The sequence below is a fragment of the Macrotis lagotis genome, chromosome 7 (genome assembly GCF_037893015.1).
Source record: "Macrotis lagotis isolate mMagLag1 chromosome 7, bilby.v1.9.chrom.fasta, whole genome shotgun sequence".
NCBI classification, from domain to species: Eukaryota; Metazoa; Chordata; class Mammalia; order Peramelemorphia; family Peramelidae; genus Macrotis; species Macrotis lagotis.
This window is the reverse complement of record NC_133664.1, coordinates 144,751,400-144,768,666: the sequence shown is the minus strand read 5'-3', so window position 1 is coordinate 144,768,666 and position 17,267 is coordinate 144,751,400. Positions and strand designations below refer to the sequence as shown.

The 17,267-nt window shown below is 34.9% G+C and overlaps 1 protein-coding gene across 1 annotated transcript in view; it reads right to left on the bottom strand.

Moving 5' to 3' along the window:
* The window catches only part of DOCK4 (dedicator of cytokinesis 4), a 345,771-nt gene that overhangs the window by 198,790 nt on the left and 129,714 nt on the right, over positions 1-17,267 (bottom strand). The window contains exon 13 of the mRNA XM_074195289.1: positions 10,231-10,356. Coding sequence (XP_074051390.1) covers positions 10,231-10,356 — 126 coding nt within the window. The remainder of the gene's footprint in view (positions 1-10,230; positions 10,357-17,267) is intronic.

The following is a 17,267-nucleotide window of genomic DNA, read 5'->3' as shown; positions in this document are numbered from 1 at the left end:
GAGCAGCTGCTGGGAGGCTCCTGCTAGGTGGCTCCATGGGCCTGCTTCTGTTTCCTGGGATCTGGGTTGTGCTGTGGGCTGAGGCTCTGCTGAAGACCTGGGTTTTGTGCTCACTCTGGCAGAGGTCTCCCTACTGATCTTCCAAGTTGTACTTGGTGTTCCCTGAGGTGGCAGGTCAGGAAACTGCTTCTGCTGCCAGGATCTAGGGCTTCCAGGGACCCAGGTACCCTGGGGCTGTTTCCAGAAGGCTAAAGCTCCTTCTCTCTGGAGTGCTGCTGCATCCTCCAACCCCATGGAACAGAGGCTTCCCACTATTTTCCAGGTGATTTTGGGCTGGAGAATTGCCTTACTGGATCTTTCTGTAGGTTCTGTCTCTCAAAAATTTAGAGTTATAATTTTAAGATTTTTTGAAATATTTTGGAGAGAGCACCTAAGAGAGGTTGTTCTCCTGCCAACATCCATATGACATATATTTTTGAAAAATGTTTTAATGGGGGATGGTTAGGTGGCACAGTGGATAGAGTACTGGTCTTGGAGTCAGGAGTACCTGAGTTCAAATCTGGCCTCAGACATTCAATAATTACCTAGTTGTGTGACCTTGGGGAAGTCACTTAACTCCGTTTGCCTTGCAAAAACCTAAAAAAATATGGAATATAGCACTTGCCCTGGAGTCAGGAGTACCTAAGTTCAAATTCAGCCTTAGACACTTAATAATTGCCTAGCTGTGTGTCTGTGGGCAACTCACTTAACCCCATTCCCTTAAATTAAAAAAAAAAAGGAAAAAGAAAAAAATGTTTTAAGGAATTAAAAAGAAACTTTTAAAAAATCTAAACTAAACCTTTTCCAAATGAGAAAAAATAGCATAAGAAAGTAACATGGCCTAACTACCTCAAAAGGAGCAGAAAGGACATCAAAGAGGTTTTCTGATAACTTTATCTGGAAGGTTCTCACTTTTCTTGGAAGGCAGAGAAGCTCTGCTTTTTGATCTTCTTTGTAGATGGTCTTCCTGGCAGCCTTGTGATGAGTAGTTCTATTCTCCAATTGTATTTTTCTCACTACTTTTTTGGAAGAAGAGCAAATTTCAGTCCATTATCCTCTCCCTTTTATTCTCTCTGCCATTAAATGACCTTATCTCAAGGTAAATTCAACTAGGTTAGGAAAGGGAATCTACTTCCATCTTATTTACAGAATTGTCACACCTTCCATCTGTAGTATCACTATTAAAAATTAAATTAACTCAGATATTATTTTTAAGGATATTAAATTTTATTCTTAGTCAGGGATACTTCATATAATTCACATACTTCCTAGTATTAACGAAATTTTCTCCCTTCCCTAGTTTTGTCCTTACTTGTATCATATTCTCTTTCCTTCTCCCTAAAAATTGGTATTCTATCCATCAAGCATCCTTTGCACTTGGTACATAATAAACACTTAATAAATACTTGTTGACTGATTGTCCAGAACTTAAAATACCTGAGTTAAATAGAGAATAGGGCAATATTAATTTATGGTGGAGGTAAGTAAGCTTTCCTTGTTATCAAATTCAATAGAACATTAGGGCTATACTTTATTGAAAGTATCTTTGTTCTATTATTTGTAAAATATCATTGATCATCAAATCATACAATTTAGGATCAGAAAGAATCTTTCTAACAGGGTAATCACTTCATTTAACAGATGAAAAAACTGAGGATGAAACAGATGAAAAAACTGAGGATGAAACATCTGAAAATGACTTCACAGTTTAAGAAATTATAAATAGTAGAGACATAATTTGAATCAGAATCTTCCAAACATATTCATGGAATAAGGTCCAACTTAAACAAGAAATTAATCCCTATTAGAAAATACCTAAAATTGTCATATTTGGGGATGTAAAGTAGTCCATTTTAGCTATAGTTCTGAGTGCATAGGGATGTTGTTGTTAGTCCTTTGTTCTCAAAGAAGACCGATGAAATCAGGGGACTCTTGTCTTGAATCTTTCTTTCTTTTTTTTCAAGGCAATGGGTTTAAGTAGCTTGGTCCAAGGCCACACAGCTAGGTAATTATTAAGTGTCTGAGGTCAGATTTGAATTCAGCTACTCCTGATTCCAGGGCCAGTGCTCTATCTACTGCTCCATCTAGCTGTCCCTTGTCTTGAATTTCAAGGGAATTAGATTTGAATGAAGTACAGCTGTGCAAAGTCATAAACTCACTCTCTTCGTGATAAGTCATGTCAAGATGACCACAATGACCCAAGATGTAGTGGGAGTTTATCTTAAAACTTTTCTCAGGACTCAGTTTGTCTGAGGCAACACCCATGCACAAAGAGGAAAAAAAGAAGGATAAACATGGAAAAGAAACAAGTTTTCAGAATTTTTGTGGGTCTTGAATGCCAGGTGAAGGAATCCAAACTTTACTGAGTCCTCAATGGGACACCATTGAAGATGTCTGATCATAGGAGTTGGATGCTTAGATTCATATATAAAGATTTTCTGACAGTTTTATTAAGATAAGATTTGAAAAAGGGAAGAGGTAATATAGTTGGGAAGACCTGTTAGAAAATTGAAAACTTTTAAAAAATGATTTCTTTCAAAGGAAGACATCAGTGATGAGATCATGCTCCTGGTACTATTCTCCATATGCTTCTTCCTAGGAGTTTCACAGTTTGTTATTTGCCACTACGGCAAAGTGCCATGTTTTCGCCAAAACATTCAGGAGTACAAAGTTGAAATAAGTGCTAATTAAAATCAACACATGAGAATGGTGCTGAAGAGAATGAATTAGCCCAAACAGCATTAGGAAAACTAACTAGGTAATTAGAAGAAGAAACAAAATTATCTTGGTACATAATGGAAAGGTAGCCTAAGTAGGAAAAGAATTTTCCTGTTGTGTTTATGTTCAAAATACATCAATGTAGGAATTCTGATGTAAGCAGGTAAATTTTGTCTTTCCCTTTAAAGAAAGGTGGGAGATTTTATATAGTATTTTTTTATATTTTATTTATTTATTTATAATATTAAAATATAAAATATTTATATTTTATATAGTATTCTGGTTACTCAAAGTCTAAAATAATATTTTCTTCCTTCTCCACCCCCACCGCCTAGCTCCTAACTCCTCTATCAGTGCCAATAATATGAATCCTACAATTTTTTAACCCTTCTAAAACATAATTGTCTTTAAATACATTTCCTCAGTCTTTGCATTCAACTAGTGGTTGCTTTTAGAAAATTGAAGTAGATCAACACAAAAAGAATCATAGATTTAAAACAGAGAGAACTCAGATGTCATATTGTACAATGCCCTGAATTTACTGATAAGAACCCTAAAGTTGTGAGTGGTCATATAAATTGTCCAAGGTCACACAGGTAGAAAAGTAACAGATTGTTAATTTAAATCCAGATCTTCTGACTGCATATCTGACATCTTTTCAACAGTCATCTGCTCTTAAAAATTTCCAAGGTACCTGTTATGAGAGTTAATAAATAAGAGTGGGGTACATCAAATCTTTCCTTTTTATTTTTTAATTTATTTTGGAGGAGGGGTAAAGACTATATTTTATGAATATATGTATATATCTCAATCTATACCCTGAATTCAGTACTTCCCTATCAGAAGGGGGTAGGCAGCATGTTTTACCACATCGTCATTCCTTTGGAATCATATTTGGTCTCTGCATTGATCAAAGTTCTTAGTACATAAATTGTTCTCCTGGTTCTGTTCACTTTACATCAGTTTACATACTTCCCATGTTTCTCTTTGTTTCTTAAAGCACAATAGTATACAATTAGAAAAAATTGTTCAGTCATTCCACAATTGGAACACCTCCTTTAGTTTCTGTTCTTTTACCTCCACAAAGAGATAATAAAAACTAATTTTGTACATATGAGGCCTTTAACTCCTTCTTTGATCTTTTGGGTTATAGACTTCATAATAATATAACTAGGTCAAAGAATATAGTCAGTTTAGCATCATTGGGAGCATAGTTCAAAGTTGTTCTCCATAATGACTGAACCAATTTATGTTGCTTCACCAACAATTAATATATTTAATATAACCATTTGCTCTCAGTCTCTGCAACATTTGTCATTAAGCATTTTTTTGGCCAACTTTGCCAGTCTAATGGGTATGAAATCTAGCAAGCGCTTTTATCTGCTTTATCTCTAATTATCTGTTGATTTGGAGATGTATTTTGTTTGTTCATTTTTTGATGTGGTTGTTGACAGACTGGTTCTTTTCCTTTGCAAATTACCTTTTTATATCTTTTGATGATTTCTCAATTGGGGATTGGCTTTTTTATAAATTTGAATCCATTTCTTATAAAACTAAGAAATGAGATTTTTTTTATTGAATTAACATCCCATGTAACCATACTTTTTAAGGTATCACTATGTTCTTGAATCAACCCACTATGCAAATCACTGGGTCTCATTTCTTCAAGTAAAAATCAATAAGAATTTTATTTACTTATTTATTTTTAATTTTACAATTTTCCCCCTAATCCCACCCCCAACCCCCCTACAGAAGACAATCTGTTACTCTTTACATTGTTTCCATGGTATATACATTGATCTAAGTTGAATGTGATGAGAGAGAAATCATATCCTTATGGAAGAAAAACAAAGTATGAGAGATAGCAAAATTACATAATAAGATAACGGCTTTTAAAAACCAATAAGGATGGAACAGATTATGTTTTCAGGATTTCTTTCAACACTAAATTTCTAAGAGTTCTTATTTTGATCTTTGAAATTATTCACAGAGATCCAAATGGCAGAAGCCATTTGAAATAAACTATTAAGCTGTGTTTAGGGCAACAGACTCAGCTAGTAACATATTTTACTTTGTGGTCTGAGAAATTTAACAGGAAGGAAGGAAGACTTCTTACATGACATGATTTTTTTTTTCCTTGAGGGGCTCTCAATAAGTTACCACTTCCACTCTGTGTTAATACAACTGCCATAGAATGTGCTACTACAAAAACTACATCTCTTTGCATCTTACATTCTACCCTGTTAAGTATTACTGAAAATTCTAATCAATTTGGTACTTTAAAGAATTTATCACAAACATTTGAACTGGTAGAAATCTGAGAATAAGAATATATACAGGAATAAGATATAAACTAAAGTAAGCCTTCTTAGGTGTCCTTGAATTAATAAACTGGAAAAAAAATTCCTTTTATTTTTTTAGTAGCTTCTAACTTTCTTCACTTATTAAAAATTATTCTAAGATAGGGTTCAGAGGCTTTATCAGACTACCAATGGCATTAACATGACCCCAAAAAAGGCTAATATTCCCTATGCTAAAGTCAATGACTGGGGAATCAGAATGGAAGCAAGACACTTGCCAAAGAAGGGTCAAAAGATCAAAGAAAAACTTCCCTACTTCAGTTTTGTGTTGAACATGTGCTTTTCTTGTTTATATTTTATAAGCTTATCTTTTATTCCTAAGACAGTGAGGTACTATGGTCTTGATGCCAGAAAAACTTGGGTTTAAATACTGCTTTTGACAGTATTATCAATGTGATCCTAAGCAATTCAATTAATCCATGAGTGATCCCAAGGAACTCTTAATTACAAAAAAAAAGTTGCCTGTATTAGTGGGGGGAATTTCTCAGTAGGAGCTTCTCACAGGTCCAGTTAAAAAAAAAAGCATCCCTATTGTCTTTTATTATAGTCCAATTCAAATGACAACTATGTGGTACTACCATCCATTAATATACAGCTTAGGTAAATGTTACTTGAACTGCCAATCAGAGGTGATATAGTCTGGTTATAAAAGAGTGAATTGGTTCCCTTACAAATACATCCTGGAAAATAAATGACAGAGAAGAAAGCTATCGTGAGAATACTACTGTTCCATTAAGACACTCAAAGGCAGTTGCTATACAGAAAATCCAAGGAAACAAAGCAGGTTCTTCTTGCCATCTAGAGTGTTGTTTACTTCCTATAGGATTAAGATAAGAATAATTTATTTTCATTGACTTTCCTATTTAAAAAAAAAATCTGACATATTCTGTGATCACCTGAAAGAGTTCAATGTCTCTCTGTTCCTTGTTCAACTCTGGAGCAAGGAGAATTCCATTCTACAGGAAAAACTCATTCCAATTCTTCAAACTAGCAACTGAGGGACCATATACTCACCTGTCCCTATGCTTATCAGAATGCTAATTGTATAAATTGAAAATGAAAGACAATTACAATTCAAGAGATTAGTAGATTGGGAAAAAAAGAAATTTAGAGTTTATATAGTCTATGTCAGGTTTTTGCTATGAGTGGAATTTATCATTCAAAGTGTCAGCTACAAATCTTTTATGACCACTTGATGAGAGATTGAAAGTAGGATTTAAATCAAAAGAAAACACTTTTATCCTTGGATTTTCCCCCTCAGTATTCTAATTTACTTGAGTTAAAACACACACAAACACAAAATCAGAACTCTTCTGTTCTGGGAAAATAAGCAGTTGAAGGGGAGAAGGAGAAAAGAAAACAAAGGAATTTGTCTTTTTAAAAGAAAATCCCTCATTGCCTATGGATTGCAGTCATTTCATTACCAAAACTGTTCTTTTTTGGTAGTGAATCCTCCTCATTATTATGGAAGAGGGAGGAAAAAAATGAGGAGACTGATGGTAATGCTAGAGAAATTTCATTTCCAACATTAAAGTCAGACAAGAGTTGCATCAGAATGGCACAGCCCAGACAATTATTGAGCTGATGAAGTGACATGCTGAAAAATTTTCTCTCCATATTTTTTCCAATTCTCAGATCAGTTTGCCCAGAGACTGAGCTGTGGAATTCTGGCAACAGATGGTTGCATACCACTCTAGAATATGTTTTCCATATTAGCCAAACACATCAGTTTGTCTCAATGGGAAGATCTTTGTTGTTTTTAATGGAGGAAATACCCTTTATTTTTAGAACTGAAGGAAACAATGAATAGTTACAAGGGTCACTGAAGTCAGAAGTAAACAATACTGTAAACAATGATTTCCAATAATAGTAAGACTATATAAATTCATCTAAGCAGTATTTTCCAACGAGGTTATGTTCCATTTTCACCACCTTTAAGCTTTCATTCTTGAAAGACTACTAATTGTTCAATCAAAACAGACTATTATAGACAATGCTAGTCAGCTTTTATACCATTTCTACTTCTTCCATCATCCTATTACAATATCAAATACAACAGTATACACAGCTACACCTATTCTAATTCCATAGAGAGAATTTCAATAATAGCTTTCAGATGCTTGTTTTGAAAATACTGTCAATTAGTTAAGATTTCACCCTTCTTCTCATTTTTACTCTTTTTCTTTAAGAAATAAAATCACCTACTAAATTATTTGCAAACTCTTGTTTTCTGTTGTCCTTCATTGTTGAAGAAGACCATGACATCAGTGAGGTGATGCCATGACAAGTCCATGAATTGGATTTGAGTGAGGGGGTGATTTAAGTCACCAGTCTCAGTTTCTCCTTCAGAGTTATCTGGATCCAATGGCCAGATATAGATCAGAATGACTGAAGGTGGCCCTGGATAGGAAGTAATCAGGGTTAGTTGACTTGCCCAAGGTCTCACAGTTGGTAACTATCTGAGGTACGATTTGACCTCAGGTCCTACTGACTCCAGGACCAGTGCTCTATCCCTTGCACCACCTATCTGTGCAAACTCTTGTAGTTCTGTTCTGAATCCTTCTCTTGATATATAGACCTGTGTTGGGTATCCTGTGCTTCCAGGATGGCCACAGGCCCACAGATGCCTAAGATGTTTGAAGATCACCAGAAGTATGCTGAAATCAATTATAAAATAGTTTCTTAAATTTTCAGTGTTAGCATTTACACCTCTGAAATTGGATCAGAGATTGATTTATTATTCTATTGACGGTCCAGACTTAATAAAGTGTTAATAATGCATATTAAACTGTGTTTGCTGTGTATATATATCCCCCCCTCCTCCCAGCAGGTTTTTAAATATTTCCCAGCACAATCCTGAATTTCTCAAACAAATAAAAAGATACTTTATATTTTTTCAAAGAGAAATACTTAAAGTTGAACAGAAAAATCTAAAATGATTCATTTTTTGTGCTTTTAAATTAGAATGTTTATAAAATCATTTCATATATTTATTACAAAAGAAATTACACATAATTCATAGTTATCATCATTCTGCTTCTGCATGTTGGTAGGGAGGGATATCCATTAATTAAGTTCCTATTATTTTCAGTTCCTGTTATTTACCTTCCAGATATCTCATTTAATCCCCCAGCAACCCACGGAGATAGATGTCATTACTATTCCCATTTTACAGCTGAGAAAACTGAGGCAGGCAGAGATTAGGTGACTAGTCCAGGATTACACAACTAGCAAATTTCTAAAGACAAATTTGAGTATAAATTTTCCTGACTCTGGGAAGACTACATTCTATCCAATTCTCCACCTAGCTGCCAAATAAATATCATATACAATGACTATAAGAAGTCATTACTGAGGTGCACCCTATTCACCACATTAACCCACCACCTTCAGGAAAGTCCACAGCAGTCTCTAGGAAACCTTATAATGCTTTATAAATGTTAGTTGCTATATCCATTTCAGTTCTCTAGAGTAGGGGTTCTCAACTTGGCTTCCATGATTTAGAAAAAAAAGATTTTTTTTGTAAATTGTATTTATATTTTGTAAATAATTGTAATTTGTATTTTTTATAAATAATTGTAATTCAATATGCTTCATTCTGCTCTTTTAAAAATATTCTAAGGGGGGGGCGGCCAGGTGGCACAGTGGATAGAGCACCAGCCCTGGAGTCAGGAGTATCTGAGTTCAAATCCTGCCTCAGACACTTAATAATTACCTAGCTGTGTGGCCTTGGGCAAGCCATTTAACCCCATTTGCCCTGCAAAAACCTAATATATATATATATATATATATATATATATATGTTCTAGGGGAAGCTAGGTGGCACAGTGGCTAGAGGTTCTGGAGTTAGTTCTGAGTTCAAATGTGACTGCAGACACTTAACAATTACCTAGCTATGTGACCTTGAGCAAGTCACTTAACCCCATTACCCTGCAAAAAACCACATAAACATATATACATAGACATATACATACATACATACATACACATAGACACTGAGAAGTGGCCATGGCATATGCAAAGAAAGTTAAGAACCCCCAAAAGTGGGAAAAGGAAAAGAAAAAGGAGACACAGAGGGAAATTGAAAGTCTAAAGGAGAAGAGAAAACATGGAGATACTCTTTAGGTTCAAAGGTGAGTGTAATATTTTGAAGCGAACTGTCTTCACCTTCACCCACCACCCTCCAGTTATTCCCTGGAGCAGCCAACATCCAAGAAAAGTATTCAAGTGACATAACTATAGTTTAGAACCTTAATTATCTGTGCATGATTCTCAGAACTGAAATGAAGAAAGGTTTTCAGCTTTTATTTTCAGGTCTCAAAGACTGAAATTTTTTAAAAGGTTTATCTTCTTATAGAATTCAAGTTTTATAAAGGTACCAACGAACTCTTAGGTCTTAGAAATTTCTTTGGTAACTTTGGAGGTGTCACTTTGCTAGCCAAGCCTGAAAATTCCTTTGATATTCAAAAGCTGTCAGACAGTTTTATCTTCTTCATTGAAAAAGATTATGTTGTTGGTGCCCTCTGAAAATAGCACTTATTTAATTATTTTGTGACTTCAGTCTGTACTACTCCCAAATCTAAATCTAGTCTTCTCTCTCCCCCCCCCCCTTTTCTCCTTTGGTGTATTCACTTCCTTATAAGAATAAAATGTAGGCACAAATGAATGCCCTCATATATTACAAGTGTGTGAGTAAATACATACACATGCACACCCCTGCTGTTATCAAATTTTCAACTGAATGACCCACCAGGAGATAAATTATTGCCAAGGCCTGGACCTCTCATTTCTGCCTGTCATTTTACAGATGAAACTAGACCAAGATTCTGAAATTACTTTTCTTTGTTTTAGACCTTAAGAATACAAACTGAGATTCTGCTAGTCTCTCATTTCATTGCTTTAGATTGTAACATTTGCATTTCCAATTCTATTCAACAAATGTGTACTAAAAGCTTGGGACACTGTGTTGTCAAGAGAGATAAAAAAATAAATTAAAGAACCCATACACCATTCCCTGCCCTCGAACAAGGGACATTTCTCATGTTTTTTTAAAAAAATACCACATATATAAACAAAAAACAGTTCACTACTTCTGCTTCTTTTCTCTACCTACCAGGCATAATAATATTGGAAAATCCCAGCTTCCTTGTAATGGACACCCCATGAGTAAATACTGATGAGTACTCTCTTCTGATTTGTTCAATATCTCCATGCAGGAGTTGAAGAGAAACAGCTAATCCTAGAATAAAAGAAAAAGAATAGAAACAAAATTGTAGCAGCACTATAACATGGAATTGTAATGTTATAAAAGATTAAATTCAAGGGTTTTCTCTTTCAAAATAAAAATTTTAAAGATTTGCATGAAAAAATTTTTGATAAAACTCCCAGTTGCAAATCATCCATAAATTTTTTCTGCTTTAAGCAAGAAATAAAGATAATGAAAGAATGCCTCAGCAGAAAGCAGATGAATTGAGCTACCATCCTACTTGAAAGCTTCATCAAGATGGATAATGCTATTATACTCTCATTTTAATTATCTAGAAAGAGTCATGTTGGCCTAGAATGTTTCATTCTAAAAACATGCAAAGTTTTTTTTTCTAGAAGACTTAGAAGCAATTTCTTATTTAAATATCATAGGAAAAACAGAATCTGGAAAAAATTGGGCTTTTGTTCAAAATCATTATCTTTAAATTTCAATATCTGTTCGTGATGAAACAAACAGCAATTCTTCAACATTCTATACAAAAGAAACTCACAATTAACTTCATTGGGCAACAAGTCAACTACAATATAAAAATGACTCCCTTTGAGCTTATTCATGGAGATTTAATATATTCAAAGGATGTAATTTAAATGATTTTTTTTATCAATATGACTTTCTAACTTCAGATGAAAAAAAAAGAATCTCTTGCATGTAGATGGCAACAATAGAAAGACAAAAGGAGTGGTTTTAATGTAATTAGAATCAAAAGATAGCCTGACCTCACCTATGCCAATTCCTATGCAACCCTGGATAAATAACAAACCAAAATTTTCTTTTCCTAATCTGAAAAATGGAAATCATAAATCTGCTTCTTATGAGCATATATAAATATGTTTATAAGCTATAAATGTTTGACAGAGATAAAGTGCTATCACAGATTCCTAAAATGTTAAAACTTATTACTAGGCTCAACCCATAACCGTAAATCAATAATCCTCCCTCCACCTGTCACAACATCTTTAAGAAGTCTGGAATGTATAAACTATATCAAATTGTTTCCCATCTTGGGGACAAAGTTTAGGGAGGAAGGAGGTAGAAAAAAATTTGAAACTCAATGTATTATTTTAAAAAAATGAATACTGAAAATTATCTTTACATATAATTAGAAAAAATAAAGTGCTATTTACAAAAAAATGTGATTGTGAAATCTCTGCTTTTGATTGATTTTTTATCCAATTACAAGCTATGGAAGATTTTAAATATTCATCTACTTACATATTTATGTTACACATTTTTCTACTACCTACCCTTCCTACCCCCACTTCCCTTGGAAGTGAACAATTTGGTAAAAGTTGTACATGTACATTTGTGTTTAAAATATTTACACATTAGTCATTTTGTGAATGAGAAATGAGAAATAAGGCAAAAAACGAGAATAATTTTTAAAAAAGTGAACATAGTATACATTCTCTATCAACCTCTACTTTTGAGACCATCAATAAAAGACCCACTACCACAAAAGGCAGCTTTTCCCAATTTTGCACAGCTCCAATTGTTGGCAAGTTTTCCTGATGTTAAGCCCAAAATTGTGCATGGCAATTCTATCCACTTCACTTGGCTATAATACTTTCAGAGATACTCTGCTTCTCTCTCTCTATTCCTTTTCAACTTCTGTCAGTTCTCTCCTTTTTAATCTTCAATAATCATCCTTGAGGATAATTACTGATATTTAAAAATTTTTCTTTGTATCCCAAGTATTTAGCACAGTACCTGGAAATGCTTGTTAACTTGTTGACAATCTTTGCAATAAAAAAAAATTTCAATGATACTTTTTTTTCTTTTTTTCTGACTCTATTGCTAGCTTTGTTGTTGGTGAGTTGTTCATGATCCTGTTTGGGATTTTTTTTTTTAGGCTATTGCAAGGCAAATGGGGTTAAGTGGCTTGCCCAAGGCCACACAGCTAGGTAATTCTTAAGTGTCTGAGACCAGATTTGAATCCAGGTACTCCTGACTCCAAGGCCAGTGCTTTATCCACTACGCCACCTAGCTGCCCCCTGTTTGAGATTTTCTTGGCAAAGTTACAGGAATGGTTTGCCATTTCTTTCTCCAGTTCATTTCACAGATGAGTAAACTGAACCAAAGAAGATTAAATAACTTGCTCAGGGTCACACAGCTATACATATTTATATGTATATATACACACATATATCTCTTGTAACAAATAAGTACATTTAAGAGGGGAAAAATCCATATATTTGTCTTCTTTAAAAACTTTTTTTTCTATAAATTAAGTTCATCATCCATCTGTCAGGAGGTAGTTTATCATGCTTCTGCCAATAATCTTTCTTCTGGAGTCTTAGCTACTCACTGTCTTGATCAGAATTCCTTTTTTTTTAAGGTTTTTGCAAGGCAAATGGGGTTAAGTGGCTTGCCCAAGGCCACACAGCTAAATCTGAGGCCAGATTTGAACTCAGATACTTCTGACTCCAGGAATGGTGCGCTGTTCAAATCTGGCCTCAGACACTTAATCATTACCTAGCTGTGTGGCCTTGGGCAAGCCACTTAACCCCATTTGCCTTGCAAAAATTTAAAAACAACAACAACAAAAAGAAATTGTCAGGGAAGACTGCCTTGATATCCTAGAACCCATTTGCCTTGCAAAAACTTAAAAAAAAAATCTATTTAGTATTTTGTTTTCCCCCAGTCACATGTGAAAACAATTTTCAACATTTATTTTTAAAACTTTGAGTTCCAAATTCTCTCCCTTCATCTTTCATCTTCTACACCCCACAACTGAGAAGGCAAGCAATTCTATTTATTATACAATTGTAATCAAACAAAACATTTTCCAGGATAGTCATGTTGTGAAAACATAGGCTAAAAAAAAAAAGAAAAAGAAAAAGAAAGAAAAATAAAGTAAAAATATATGCTTCAATGTATTTAGTTTTTTTTTCCTCTGGGGATGGATGGGCATAGTTCCAAAGCTCTATAGAATGGTTGTTTTGGTTCACAGCTCCGCCAAAACTTTTTTAATGTTTCATTTCCCCCACATTCCCAACATTTGTCATTTGCTTTTTTGGTCCTATTAGTCGATCTGTTGGCATGAGGTAGTATTTCAGAATTATTTTAATTTGCATTTATCCATTCAATACTGACTTAGAATATTTTTTCATATGTCTTTCCATAGCTTTGATTAGTTCATCTGAAAACTATTCATATCTTTTGAACACTTATGAATTATAGAAAGGCTATTAATTTTATGTTTGACTCAGTTGTCTATATGTTTGAGAAATGAGACATTTATCACAAAAATCTGCATAAATATTGTATCTCTAATTGTATTTCTCCTCATCCTATTTTCCTCCTGTTTATTCTTTTCTCTCTTTTCTCTTGTCCCTCCTTCTGAGTACCCCTCCCCCAATCTTCCCTCCCTTCTATTATCCCCTCTCTTCTTTTATCCCCTTCCACTACTACTTTCCTATTAAGGGAAGACAGATTTTTATGTGTAGTTGAAGGTGTATGTTCTCTGTTTGAAGCGATTCTGATGAGAATAAGTTCTCTCCCCTCTTTCCCTTCACTGTAAAAGGGTTTCTTTTTTGCCTTTTCTATGTAAGATAAGTCACTCTATTCTATTTCTCTTTTAATTTTCTCCCAGTACATTCTTATTTTCCCACCCTTTAAATTGATTTTATTAAATATTATCCCTTCATATTCAACTCATACCTGTGTCCTCTAGCTATAATTGCCCTAAAAAAATGAGAAAATACTTATGAAGTAATACTTTTATCTTCCTGTTTGGGAATATAAACAGTTTAACATTATTAAGTCCCATGTGACTTCTCTTTCCTGTTTATCTTTTTATGCTTTTTAAAAATATTTATTTAGTTATTTTGAATCTTACAATTTTTCCCCTAATCTTGTTTCCCTCCCCCACCTCCACCCCCCCCCACAGAAGGCAGTCTGTTAAGTCTTTACATTGTTTCCATGGTATACATTGATCTAAGTTGAATGTGATGAGGGAGAAATCACATCCTTAAGGAAAAAAAATAAAGTATGAGATAGCAAAATTACATAAGATAACTTTAAAAAAATTTTTTCTAGGTTTTTTTGCAAGGCAAATGGGGTTAAGTGGCTTGCCCAAGGCCACACAGCTAATTATTAAGTGTCTGAGACTGGATTTGAACCCAAGTACTCATGACTCCAGGACCGGTTCTTTATCCACTTCGCCACCTAGCCACCCCAACTTTTTTTTTTTAAATTAAAGGTAATAGTCTTTGGTCTTTGTTCAAACTCCACAATTCTTTCTCTGCATATAGATGGTATTCTCCATTGCAGATATAACAAAATTTTGCCTGATTGTTGCACTGATGGAATAAGCAAGTCCATTAAGGTTGATCATCACCCCCATGTTGCTGTTAGGCTATACATTGTTCTTCTGGTTCTGCTCATCTTGCTCAGGATCAGTTCATGAAAATCCTTCCAGGCTTCCCTGAATACCCATCACTCCTGGTTTCTAGTAGAACAATAGTGTTCCGTCACATACATGTACCATAGTTTATTAAGCCATTCCCCAATTGATGGACATTCCCTCAATTTCCAATTCTTTGCCACCACAAACAGGACTGCTATGAATATGTTTGTACAAGTGATGTTTTTCCCTTTTTTCATGATCTCTTCATGGTATAGACCCAGTAGTGGTATTACTGGATCAAAAGGTATGCACATTTTTATTGCCCTTTGGGTATAATTCCAAATTGCTCTCCAGAAAGGTTGGATGAATTCACAGCTCCACCAACAATGTATTAGTGTCCCAGATTTCCCACATTCCTTCCAACATTATTATGCTTCTTTTGAGTCTTGTATTTAAAAATCAAATTTTCTATTCAGCTTTGGTTTTTTCTTCAACAACATTTGAAAGTCTTCTATTTCACTGAATTTCTACTTTTACACCTTGAAGGATTATATTCAGTTTTGTTGGGTGGGTAATCTTGGTGGTAATTAATCTGTTCCAAGTCCTCTGATCTTTTCATATAGAAGTTGTTAAATCTTCAGTTATCCTGACTGAGGTTCCATGATGCCTGAATTATTTCTCTCTGGTTGCTTGAAATGTTTTCTTGTTGATCTGAGAACTCAAAAGTTTAGCTATAACATCCCTGGGAGTTTTCACTTCAGTATCACTTTCAGGAAGTGATTGGTGAATTCTTTGAATGTCTATTTTCCTCTCTGGTTCTAGGATATCAAGGCAGTCTTCCCTGACAATTTCTTTTTGTTGTTGTTGTTTTTAAATTTTTGCAAGGCAAATGAGGTTAAGTGGCTTGCCCAAGGCCACATAGCTAGGTAATTATTAAGTGTCTGAGGCCAGATTTGAACTCAGGTACTCCTGACTCCAGGACCAGTCCTCTATCTACTGTGCCACCTAGCCGCCCCTGACAATTTCCTGAAAGATGATGTCTAGGCTCTTTGTTTAATCATGGCCTCCAGGTAGTCCAGTGATTTTTAAATTATCTCTTCTGGATATATTCTCCAGGTCAATTGTTTATCAAATGAGATTATTTCACAATGTGGGTTCTATTTTTTCATTCTTTTAGTGGTGTTTTATTTTTTCTTGTTTTCTCATAAAGTCATTAGCTTTCACTTGCTCAATTCTAATTTTTGAGGAAGTATTTTCTTCAGCAAGCTTTTGTAGTCCCTTTCTATTGGAACAATTCTAGTTTTTTAGTTTTGGGAGGTTTTTTGGTGCAGTTTTCTTGTAATTTTTTGCTTCTTTTTTCCATTTGGTCAATTCTATTTTTTTAAGAGATTCTTCTCATTAGCTTTTTGTACCTCTTATACTATTTGGTCTAGTTTATTGTTTAAAGTACTATTTTTCTTTGGTTTTCTCTCTCTCTCTCTCTCTCTCTCTCTCTCTCTCTCTCTCTCTGTGTGTGTGTGTGTGTGTGTGTGTAAAACTTCTTTCCAAACTATTAACTTGTTTTTCATGATATTTTTGCATCACTCTCATTTCTCTTCCCAATTTTTCCTCTGCTTCTTACTTTTATTTTCAAAATCCTTTCTGAGCTCTTCCGTGACCTGAGATCAATTCATGTTGTTCTAATTTCTTGCAAGCTTTGAATGTAGGACATTTGATTTTTGTTATCTTCTTCTGGGATGTGTTTTGATCTTTCTTGACAACATAGTACCTTTCTACGAACAGAGATTTTTCTTTTTGTTCATTTTCCCAGCCTATTACTTGACTTTTATTTATGGTAAAGTAGGGGTCTGCTTCCAAGGTGAAAGTCACACTTTCCTAAGTTTCATGGATTTTGTGCAGTTGTTTTTGGAGATACTTTTAGGCACCTGTAAGCTTTTAGTTTTTTCAAAGTGGTATGATCGGAGGAAAGGTATTTAATCCTTTCCTGGCCTGTGGGCTTTTCTGTAAGTGATCACAAGCACTCTTTTCTGCCATGGAACTGTGAATAGGGTCCCCAGTCCCCTTTGGCTTTAAGTTCTGTTGTGCTAGTACTTCTCCTCACCCTGGGACTATCACCCAGGAATGTGACCCAGATTCAAGTATGGTCAAAGTAACAGAGTTGTGCCTTAGTGCTAACAAAGAAACTCCTGTTAGTTCCTTCTGACTAGATGTTCAACCCCCTTATTGTCTGTGGACTGAGAGATCTGGAAGAAGCCATTGCTGCTTCCAATTCAGTGGCTCCCAAAACCTGCATCTGGTTTTCTCGGACTGAGTCTGTCCTGGTGTGGCTTGTGTTGGACTGTGCTCCATTCTCACCCAAGTGCAAGAAACCTGTTGTGCCAACCTTCTAAATTGTCTTCAGTGTCTATTGCTGAGAGATCTGGAAATAGCCACTGTTGCAACTGGTTCAGTCTCCCCAAGACCAGCTCCTGGTCTGTTGGGGCTGAGTCTGTGCTGATGTGGTCTGCTCTGGACTGAGGTTCTCTCTCACTCTGGT